The sequence below is a fragment of the Microtus ochrogaster genome, chromosome 8 (genome assembly GCF_000317375.1).
Source record: "Microtus ochrogaster isolate Prairie Vole_2 chromosome 8, MicOch1.0, whole genome shotgun sequence".
NCBI classification, from domain to species: domain Eukaryota; kingdom Metazoa; phylum Chordata; class Mammalia; order Rodentia; family Cricetidae; genus Microtus; species Microtus ochrogaster.
This window is the reverse complement of record NC_022015.1, coordinates 73,716,418-73,727,954: the sequence shown is the minus strand read 5'-3', so window position 1 is coordinate 73,727,954 and position 11,537 is coordinate 73,716,418. Positions and strand designations below refer to the sequence as shown.

General features: G+C 45.8%; 1 protein-coding gene across 2 annotated transcripts in view; it reads right to left on the bottom strand.

Moving 5' to 3' along the window:
• Positions 1-3,755: 3,755 nt before the first annotated feature.
• Positions 3,756-11,537, bottom strand: part of Nolc1 (nucleolar and coiled-body phosphoprotein 1) — an 11,731-nt gene continuing 3,949 nt past the window's right edge. The window contains exons 5-13 of one of the 2 annotated variants that reach the window (XM_005352392.1): positions 10,392-10,557; positions 8,524-8,633; positions 8,096-8,228; positions 7,274-7,402; positions 6,977-7,087; positions 6,235-6,861; positions 6,009-6,115; positions 5,786-5,878; positions 3,756-5,632 (exon numbers count right to left, since the gene is read on the bottom strand). In XM_005352392.1, coding sequence (XP_005352449.1) covers positions 5,474-5,632; positions 5,786-5,878; positions 6,009-6,115; positions 6,235-6,861; positions 6,977-7,087; positions 7,274-7,402; positions 8,096-8,228; positions 8,524-8,633; positions 10,392-10,557 — 1,635 coding nt within the window. In that variant the 3' untranslated portion in view covers positions 3,756-5,473. The remainder of the gene's footprint in view (positions 5,633-5,785; positions 5,879-6,008; positions 6,116-6,234; positions 6,862-6,976; positions 7,088-7,273; positions 7,403-8,095; positions 8,229-8,523; positions 8,634-10,391; positions 10,558-11,537) is intronic. The other variant, XM_013348195.1, reaches the window with a different exon arrangement.

Below are 11,537 nucleotides of genomic sequence, written 5' to 3'. Positions count from 1 at the left end.
AGACTGGGCGGTGGTGGCGCACGCCTTAAATCCCAGCAATCAGGAGGCAGAGGCAGGCGGGTCTCTGTGAGTTCGAGGCCAGCCTGGTCTACAGAGTGAGTTCCAGGACAAGCTCCAAAGGTACACAGAGAAATTCTGTCTCGAAAAACAAGAAAGAGAGAAAGAAAGAAAGAAAGAAATTAAGGAAGGAAGGAAGACTGATGAGAGAAAGAAAGAAAGAAAGAAAGAAAGAAAGAAAGAAAGAAAGAAAGAAAGAAAGAAAGCTGTGAAAGAAAGATGTCACTGTTATCCCCTCCAGGAATTCCAGCCACTGGAACCACTCTGACTTCACTCATGAAAGCCTCATGAACCAGATCCAAGCAGCTGCATCTTCAAGTGGTAAATGACCCCAGGGCTGCCGACTGTTGCCTTGTATGCAGCAGCTCTCTCCACTCTGTGAACACGGCCATCCTTGCAACAAGGAGCTCCCCCAGTAGGTCTGACGTGGTGGATGCTGCCCCCAAAAATTCTGTGCATAAACATCAATAGATCATGCTTGGGACCTATATAGCAGTGTCGTGACCCCAACAGGGGTCATATATCAGATATTTACATTACGGTTCATAACAGCAAAATTACAGTTATGAAGTAGCCACAAAATAATTTCATGGTTGGGGGTCACCGCAACATGAGGAACTGGATTAAAGGGTTGCAGAGGACAGGTGAGAACCCAGTGATCTATGGAATCCCTAAGGAGGAGAAGCAGTAACAGTGGCAGAGCTACACCCAGGAGGAATTTCAAGGTGAATGGACTGGGCCAGTCTCTGAGTTTGACTGCTGCTTAGCCTGAGGTGAGTTCAGAGTCCTACAGGTGACCTCTGTGCCTATGTAATCTAGTTCCTGCGGAGAGCAGCCAGCCAGGGAGCACTAGTTTGTAGCTTCTGATGCTGAGAGCCTGAATGGGCAGGCACAGAATATATATATTGTCTCTATTTCTGTTTTCAAGTCTTGAATATTTTCTTTTATATGTTTGATTTTTTTTTCTTGGTTTTCTTTAAGGGATTTGCTGATGACTTCCATTTTTTTTGTTTGTTTGTCTTTTTCTCCATTTCTTTAAGAGAATTCTCATTTCCTCTGTAAGAGTTTCAAACATTCTCCTGAAGTTATTTTTTAAGTTATTTTCTTCTGCTTCATCCATATTTGGTTGTTCAGGTCTTGCTGTTGTAGGGTGTTTAGTTTTACTGGTGTTGTGTTGCTCTTTGTGGTGTTGCATGTGTTCTTACCTTGTCTACTCATCATTCCCACTAAAGATATATATACACACATATCCTGTTCAGTTCAGGATAGAGTACATTCATTGCTTATCTCCTGAAAGTTGCCTTTCTCACTTCCTAAACAGAACTCTTAGCCATCCATGAAGGCAACCAATATTCCCTCTGTATCTATCTTTATACTTTTTTTTTTTTTTTTTTTTTTTTTTGGTTTTTCGAGACAGGGTTTCTCTGTAGCTTGGATCCTGTCCTGGAACTAGCTCTTGTAGACCAGGCTGGCCTCGAACTCACAGAGATCCGCCTGCCTCTGCCTCCCGAGTGCTGGGATTAAAGGCGTGCGCCACCACCGCCCGGCTTCTTTATACTTTTTTGTTGTTGTTTTTGAGACAGGGTTTCTGTGTACCTCTGGCTGTCCTGGAACTCAGAGATGACCCCTGCCTTCTGAGTGCTGGGATTAACGGTGTGCACCACCACCGCCTGACTATATCTAGCTTTATACTCTTTATATCGCTTTTCCCTCCTTATCCCTTCACTTGGGTGGCAGGGTTCCACGGGAGTCTTGGCTTTTACAAGCCACATTGCTTGCAGCTGGCTTTCAGGTGACAGATGATCCCATAGGCCAGATTGCCTTTTGGTACCCTCCAGAAACAGCTGCAACTAAGATCAGTCTTACTCTGTATTTAGCTCACAGCAAGAACAGGCTTCCTATGCGGTGGGTAAGAGCGCCACCTACTGGCATCTTCAGTAACTGCAGAAGTTTAAAGGGTCCTTCAGAGCTGCAATTCTGAAAACTCACCTTTAGAATAATTGTTTCCCTAGCAGTTCAGTTGTGTTTGGGTCAAGAGTATTATTCTGGGGCTGAGAACGTGACTCAGCTGGTGGGGGTGCTAACCTACTACTGTTCATGAGTAGTTGGCTTTGATCCCCAGCACCACATAAACGTGGTACATTGCACTCTAATCCCAGAACTCCAGAAAAAAGATCTGTCATTCTCAGCTACAGTGAGGCCTGGATTACATGAGATCCTGTCTTTTTTAAGTTTGTAGACAAGTGTGTGACACCACCATTAGTCTAGACCCAGTCTTTAAAAAAAAAAAACAGTGTGGTTAATTAAAGACATTTGCCTAAGCCTAAACCCAATGCAATCACCAGGACCCACATGGTGGAGAAAACTGACTCATAGCTGTTGTCTGACCACATGTGCACTATCCCTACCCATCCACCCACAAACTTCATCTATGTATGTGTACCACATTCATGCCTGGTGCCCAAGGTCAGAATAGGGCTTTGGATCCTCTGGAACTGGGTCTGTGAACCATTCGCCACGTGGGTGCTGGGAATTGAACCCCAGTCCTCTACAAAAGCAGTAAGTGCTTTAAACTATTGATTCATCTGTCCAGCTCCAATAAGTGGAATTTTAAAAAAGGTTCATAGGGTCACGCATAGAGATGCGTCAGTGGTCAAGAGCACTGGCTGCTCTTCTGCAGGACCTGGGTCTACTTCCCAGCTCACAACTGTGTTACTCCAGTTCGAATGGATCAAAACCCTCACACATACATGCAGTCAAAACACCAATGTACATAAACTAAAAATAAAAAAAAAAATTAAAGTAGGGGGCTGGAGATGATTCAGTGGTTAAGAGCATTGCCTGCTCTTCCAAAGGTCCTGAGTTCAATTCCCAGCAACCACATAGTGGCTCACAACCATCTGTAGTCAGACTAGTCATGATGTGAGGGAAGAGGACCCTAAGATGTTTTTTTCTTTCTTTTTGTTTTTTGAGACAGGGTTTCTCCGTGGCTTTGGAGCCTGTCCTGGAACTAGCTCTGTAGATCCGCCTGCCTCTGCCTCCTGAGTGCTGGGATTAAAGGCGTGCACCACCATCGCCCGGCCTAAATTGTTTTTTCAAGACAAAGTTTCACTATGTAGCCCTGGCTGTCTTGGAATTCACTCCGTAGATTTGGTTGACCTCAAAGATCCACCTGCCTGTCTTCTCAAAGTGCTGGGATTAATGGGGTACGACACTATCGCCCAGCTGTATTTTCTTGAAATAGGGTCTCACTAATGTAGTATTGTCTAACCTGGAACTTTCTATGTAGACTAGGCTAGCCTGGAATTAGAGGTCTACACTACTACACCCAGACCAAAATAAGGCTTTTTCTTCTTTTTGTGCGACAGGGTTTCTCTGTGTAGCCCTGGCTATACTGGTTCTTGCTCTGTAGACTAGGCTGGCCTCTACCTCCTAAGTGCTGACATTTTCATGTAAAAATCATTTAACCCCTAGATGCAAATGCAAAAAGCACAGGCTAGGTTTATAGGCCATCTTGTGAATTCCCAACTGAACCGTACAGTAGCTGAGCCTAGCAACCGTACTGAGAAGTGTGGGTAAGATCTGGCAAACCGCTGCCAAGAAACCTCTGTAATGAACTCCCAACAGGTCCCAAACCTGCCCCTCGTTCTGCTGTGTGGAGCTGAGGCCTTACACTCACAAAAATAACTCAGCACATCATAAAGCATCCAGTTTATTGTTTTGTAGTGAGCCACACAGCTCTGACCACGCAGACATCAGCACATTCTCTGTCACAGAAAACCAGCTCTAACAAGTTATCAGGTGACTGTGGACTGAACACGGAAGGCCATTCTTGACATCTTCCTCTTCATCCGTGAAACCTGGGCCTGTCCTCACGTCAGATCTTCCTTCCCTCCCTCGTGCCGGCTGAGCTCTGTCAAGGGTCTCATTCCAAGTCTTTATCATCTACTCCCTTGGCCCAGGAATCTCTCTGCTCATTTGTGTATTTACTTAAAGTGTCAGGGATCAAACTAGGGTCTCAGGGATGCTCGGCAAGCGCACTATCCAAGATGCCTCCCAGCGGTACCCATTAGTCTGCATCAGTAACTCCACAGCTAAGGTACGAACAATTAGTCCAGAAGCCGAACAAGACACAATCACTCCCAGGGAACCACCCAAGACGAAATGATCCGTTCAGATGCCTCCAACCTCCCTGTTCTCCAGCCTGTCTCTGTAAGGTCCTCCACAAGTTCCCCATGATGTGCCCACTGAACCTACTAGATATTGGGGGCTGAAGATTTTATATTTGAATCCATCATTTCCATTTCCTTGACCAGTGGTTTTCAACCATGCAGAAATTACACCAATTTCATGTCACCACTGTTACCAAGACAGAATTAAACATTGTTCGTGACAATGTTAAAAACAATCAAATACAGTCATAAACTTAGAATACATAGCAGTAATAGTCAAGTTGTTGAAAATGCCTTTAACTATCAGAAAAGCTTGCTCTGAAATTAAAACCAAGATTAACTGTAAACATGTAATATTAACTACTAAAAACAAAATACTCAAGACAGTTATATTCACACCAAATTCTGCCTGTTAACTCCCACCCCAGACAGGGTTTCTGTGTAGCCCTGGCTGTCCTGAAACCCAGAGATCTACCTGCCTCTGTCCCCCAAGTGCTGGGATTAAAGGTGTGCGCCACCACTGCCTATCAATTTTATAGGCTGTTATATTCCAAGAACAGCAATTTTATCCCCAAAAGCTGGTAGATCCATGCTGGCTTCTGAAAGCATCAATCTCAGACCCAGTGAGTCAGCGCCCGCCATTTCCGCTTTCTGAGGAAAGGAAGGGTAAAATGTGGACGTGTGCACTCACGTGAGTAGAATCCTACAGGGAGAAACTATTTTCTTTCTTTTTTTTTTTTTTTTTTTTTTTTTTTACGAGACAGGGTTTTTCTGTAGTTTTGGAGCCTATCCTGGAACTAGCTCTGTAGACCAAGCTGGCCTCGAACTCACAGAGATCCACCTGCCTCTGCCTCCCGAGTGCTGGGCTTAAAGGCGTGCGCCACCACCGCCTGGCTGACAAAAATCTTTACCATGTGACATTTTGCTATGTCTTAGGCAATAGCTAAGACTTGAATCTGTAGAACTGACTTCTGAAAATCACAACAAAAATCTGTACGAAATCATTTAATATAAAATATAAAACTTCTCAGTACTAAGACCCCAGAACAGGAAGGCAATGACAACACTCAAACACAAACCCACACAAAAGTGGAACATAAAAGGCCCGGAGACTGTAACGACGCCAGGATCTGCTCAAAACCATCCTTGCTGAGACCCTCCCCTAACAACATCGAGTCTCTGGTCCAGTGGAGGCGACGGGCCAGTCTCTCAACATCACCTTCCTTTTCTAAGATGGTCACAGGTCACTCGCTATCAAACTTGACAGAATTGACCTGGACAGAGATGGAGCCTCCCCGGTAGCTGCCCCGCTTTTTCTTCGTTTTTTCATGTCGGAAGGACTTGCCTTTGGTGAACTTCAGGACCTGATTGGCTCGCTCACCCCAGTCTCCAGCTGCCCCTCGCTGGTAAACAATGAGAGGTTAATACACAGAAGACAACACCAAAGCCGTCACCTCCCCTACTGTCCCTTCAAGGCGATCTGAATCCATGAGGTTCCAGCAACCTAAACCCAACTGCCCTTCTCTCCCAGGTCCTGAGCAGCCAGCACCCCTCACCTTGGCATCAAAGGAATTGTCTGCTACTCGTGAATCCACCTCAATCTCCTCTTCCCTGACCCTTCGGAATGGGGACGATGCCCTTTTTTCTGCCTAGAGAATGAAGCAGAAGATATGGTGCTGCCTGACTGCCCCGTGGTGTCAGGCCCAACTGTCAAGGTGGGCCTGAGGGTTTCCTCTATGGTTTAAGGGTGTGTTATGAGGACACCATGGAGCAACGTACTTTCTTCCTTTTTGGAAACGTGTTTGGAGTCTGGAGCTTAACTTTCTTAGCTTGAGGAGTCTCTGCTTCTTCTGTTGTCTCATTCTGCTTTCGTTTCTTTCCTGAACCTGCAAAACAATAGCCAGACTCAAAAGTCAGGGGGCAAACGCCTCCCTGTCTACCTTCCCCCCTGAGTATACCCAGTAATGGAGGATAAAACCCAGGGGGTGACCCTACAGATATAGACCTGACTTGGAAGCCGACACTGCTGCCTTTTTCGTCTCTTCCTCTTCCTCCTCTTCCTCTTCCTCCTCCTCGCTTTCCCTGTCTGCTTTTCCGTTCTGAGAAGCTGCAGTGCCATTGGCCTTGCTGGCCTGTGGTTTAGCAGTGCCCTTGCCCTTGGGCTTCTCCTCTTCCTCCTCACTGGAGTCTTCGGAGGAGCTGCTGCTCTTGGCTGCTGCTTTCTTCACAACTGCTGGTTTGGATGCGGTTCCACCTCCTGCTGCCTTCTTAGCTGGAGGCTTAGGTGTCTTCTCCTCTTCATCACTGCTGGAACTGTCTGAGTCAGAGCTGCTGTCCGCAGCCCGAGGAGCCTGTTTGGCGGGCAGAGATGGTGCTGCTTTAGCAGTAACCTTGGGCTTGGGGGTTGTCACAGTTTTCTTTGTCGTCTCCTCCTCGCTGGAGCTGCTCTCCTCCTCGCTGGAGCTACTGTCAGCCTTTCTGGTCTGAGGTTTCTGGCCACTGCCTGCAGGTTGCTTAGGAGTTACAGCTGCCTTAGCTGCAGATGGCTTGGGAGTGACAGCTGACTTGCTTAAGGAATTCTTGGTGGTACTGACTGGCTTGGCAGGAGCTTCATCCTCAGAACTGTCAGAATCTATATAAGAGGACAGAATGAACAGCTCCCCAAAAATAAATTCAGGGGAACCCAAAAACAGCAGGATACCCAAAACAATAAGTATCCCAGGGACCCCAGGGTTGGGCAGCATTACCGGAGCTGTCTGAAGAGCTCTCTGCTTTCTTCTTCACTGGAGTTGGTTTGGCAGGTGTCTTGGAGACGACTGCTTTAGCAGGGGTTTTTTTCTCTTCCTCGGAACTTGAATCTGGGGAGAACTTGTGACATTAGGAAAGGTCCAGAATTGCAAGCCAACCAGGAAAGCAATGGAAATAACGTAACAATTTACACAGTTCTGAGCTTTCTCTTACATCACTCAAAAGCAACAGAGGTAAAGAGCATTTTTCTGTGTTCTTCCCCCATCCCTGTAGTTCCACTGCATCCTGGAACTCACCAGACTCCTCACTGCTGTCCTCACTGCTTTCTGCAGGCTGTTTCTGCACGGCAGCTTTCTTTGGAGACTGGGTTCCCAAGGACTTCTTTTGCAAAGGAACAGAAGGCGGTGGGACTGAACTGTAAGGACCTGTTTAAAAGGTAGAATAATTTTGAAATATACATTAGTTAGGCACGGTGGTTCATGCCTGTAATTCTAACATTCATAAGGCTAAGGTAGGAAGAACACTGTAAATTTGAGGTTAGCCTGAGCCTCAAATATTTCAAATAAACATGGCTGCTTTTCTGGAGGTCCTGAGTTCATTTCCCAGTAATCACATGGTGGCTCACAATCATCTTAATGAGATCTGGTGCCCTCTTCTGGTGTGTAGGTATACATGCAGGCAGAGTGCTGTACCCATAATAAATAATCTTTAAAACAGACAGGTAACAGAAATAATAAAATATATGCACACAGGATTGTGTCTTTTTTTTTTTGATTTTCGAGACAGGGTTTCTCTGTAGCTTTTTGGTTCCTGTCCTGGAACTAGCTCTTATAGACCAGGCTGGCCTCGAACTCACAGAGATCCGCCTGCCTCTGCCTCCCGAGTGCTGGGATTAAAGGCGTGCGCCACCACCGCCCAGCTAGGATTGTATCTTCTAAGAACAAAACCTGCCTAACATGCATAAAGTCCTAGGTTTAATCCCCAGCACCACAAAATAAAGTGAGTACTTAAATTCTTTGGTTCTCTCTATCTAGAAACAGAATCTCTAACAGTGTTGCTGGGCCATGAGGATTGTTTCACAGGCATGTTCGACAGCCTGATGCCTAGTGTCCAATCACCTGGTTTTTTCTTCACGGGTTTTTTCTGCTCTTCCTCTTCACTAGAAGACTCTTCACTGCTAGAACTCTTCTGGGTAGGGGTGGCAGCTACTTTCACTGGTGCCTTGGCCATGACTTGCTTTTTAGGTATAGTCTGCATTTGAGAGAAAAATTTAAATTAGAGGAAAATAACTTTCCAAATAATTCAATCAAGCTGAAGTAATAGCGCACGACTTTGATCCCAGCACTCAAGAGATGGAGGCGGGTGGAGTCTGAGACAAGCCTGGCCTACATAGCATCCAAGATAGTCAGGGCTACAGAAAAACCCTGTCTTGAAAAGCAAGCAAAAATAAATAAATAAATAAATAAATAAATAAATAAATAAATAAATAAAAACAAGCCGAAAACCACAAGTCACTCCAATCGGAGAGGACAGTCACAACCCTGACCTTGGGAGGTGCTGCTGCCTTCTCCTCCTCCTCAGAGTCGCTGCTGCTGTCACTGCTGCTGCTGGCTGCTTTGCCATTGGCTGCTTTAGGCTGTGCTCTCGCTGGTGAACCTGAGACACAAAGCCATAGAGATAAATTTGGAGACTTCAAAAAATCTCCTGTTAGCAGAGTTAAGAGTCTCTAGCAATTTTAAGGCTAGTGAAATGGCTCAGTGGATAAAGGTGCTTGTCACCAAGCCTGAACTTGAAGCCTTGTGGGTACATGGTTCTTTAAGCTGTTCCTCCTCTTAAGCTCCATGTGCAGGCTGTGACATATACAGATACACCTCACAGACAACAAGCCACTTAAACATCACTTTCTCAGTCTTTCTCTTCAGCCTCTATTCACAGATCTTGTAAAAAGCCTACGTCAGCCCACATCATAAGAAACTACTTGTTTTATGGAGTAAGGGTGGCAATGAAAGCAGGAAAGAACACACAGCCTGTGAGTGCTGCTCACAAGGAATGAAGTACTTATCACACACACAGCCCAGCCTGGGAATCTGCCCAGCTGCGACTGAGGGTCTAACCTCAGGCTGAGAGGAGGCGTGTACCACTAAGCTGAGCTAAAAAATGCCCATCAGTTCCACATGTGATAGCCGGAGGCAGAAAAATCACAAGTTTAAGGCCACAGGACTACAGAGAGTCCTGACCTTACCCAAGGAACAAACAAAATAAATATGCGTAACACACACACACACACACACACACACGCACAACCTTAGCACTTGGAAGCAGAGGTAGGAGGATCAAATACAAGGCCAGCCTGGGCTTTTATTTTTTTTTTTTTCTCTCAAAAATAGAAATTAAGGGGCTGGAGAAATGGCTCAGCAGCTACTCTAGCTCGAGACCCAGAGACCCCTGCATTCATATGGGGCATGCTCACACACACACGGTTTATCACATAGGTCTGGCTGTCCTGGAACTTAAAGATCTGCCTGCCTCTGTCTCCCAAGTGCAGAGATTAAAGGCATGCCCTACTATACCTGGCTAAAAGTTCTTTTTAAAGTCATCTATCTTCCCCCTGGGTTTTATGACCATGTATCTGGAATTCTAGCTGTCAAGAGGCTGAGACAGGATGACCTGGAACTTAATTGCTACTTAGCCCTTTAGTAAAGAAGGACTAATCAGTCCAAGGATGGTATGGGTTGCTACGCAAAAAGCAAATTTAAAAAAAAAATTTTTTTCTTGCCAGGTGGTAGTGACGCACACCTTTAATCCCAGCACTTGGGAGGCAGAGGCAAGCAAGTTCAAGGCCAGCCTGACGTACAAAGCAAGTTCAAGGACAAACAGAACTGTTATAGAGAAACCTTGTATTAAAAAACCAAAAAAAGAAATAAAAACCAAAGTTTTTCTTGCTAAAACCGCTGCTTTTTTTATATTCTGGTCCCAGCCATAAAATTTTATAAAATTGTTTTTGATTTCTTCCCCCTCTTCACATGGCCCAGAACGTGGCAAGTTAACTAAACTGGCCCTGAATTACAGCAATTTCAGTTCAGCTGCAGGTATTACAGGAGCGCACTATGCCTGACACATGTGTGTAGCATTGAAGACTAAACCCAGGCCTTGCACATTTGAGGCAAGTATCCTCCCACAGACTTATCCCAAGTACTGGAATAATGACCAACCCCATATTCCCCTCCTAAACCTTTGAGACAGTGTCTCAGTAGGTTTTCCAGGCTTGCCTTATACTTCTCCTGCTTCCCTTTTCTGGGTAGATGAGATGACAGCCCTTTTCAGTCATGACCGGCCCAAGAGATGAACACCTGTCATTCGGCAACCATACCCATCTGACACTGGTCCCAGCCTACCTTCCGGGGGCAGAAATACCTGGCTTGGCTGAGGCTTTCGGCTGAGCTTTGGCTGCCGGAGCTGTCTTTGGCTTCTGGGTCTGCGGTGTTTCATCCTCCGAGCTTGAATCAGACTCGGACTCAGAGCTCTTGGCTTTCTTAGGAGGAGTTCTGACTGCCTTGGCTTGGGGCTTAACTACCTTCTGCTAAAACAAAACAAAGATGGTGGCAAATGTCTTTAACTGAAACAAGTAGGAGGTAGACAGGTGGATCTGAGTTCAACGTCAACCTGATCAACACACAAGGTTCCAGGACAGCCAGTGCTATACAGAGACCCTATCTCAAACAAAAACCCACAAAATAGGACTGGAGAGGTGGCTCAGAGGTTAAGAACACTGGCTGTTCTTTCAAAAGTCCTGAGTCCAATTCCCAGCAACCACAAGATGGCTCACAACCATCTGTAATATGATCTGGTGCCCTCTTCTCGTGTGCAGGCAGAACACTGTATACGTACTAAATAAATATGCCAGGCGGTGGTGGCGCACACCTTTAATCCCAGCACTCAGGAGGCAGAGGCAAGCGGATCTGAGTTCGGAGCCAGTCTGGTCTATAAGAGCTAGTTCTAGGACAGGCTCCAAAACTACAAAGAATCCCTGTCTTGAAAAATAAAAAAACAACCCCCCCCCCAAAAGAAACAAAAACAGAAAAATAACACCACAAAACAAAACATGCACCAGGACAATCAGCAAGAACACCTGGGCATTCAAAAGGCTCCCAAGATGCGTTTAATTTTTTTAAGAACCCACTGAAATAGCAAGGAAAAGGAAGATAAAATACTCAAAGAGCTAAGCAGTGAAAAAGTTCAACAACTCGCTAACACTGGCCTGTTCCTCACAATCTTGTCAACAGCTCCCATCAAAACAACTGTGTTCTCGGGCCCTCTACATATCCCCATGAACACACAGTCCAGAGTAAAGGTGATTTCTGCCTACATTTGGATCCCATCATTCTAGACCTCAATTTTATCTTCTTCAAAAATCCCAAGAAGCTGGGCGGTGGTGGCGCACGCCTTTAATCCCAGCACTTGGGAGGCAGAGGCAGGCGGATCTCGGTGAGTTCGAGACCAGCCTGGTCTACAGAGCTAGTTCCAGGACAGGCTCCAAAGCCACAGAGAAACCCTGTCTCG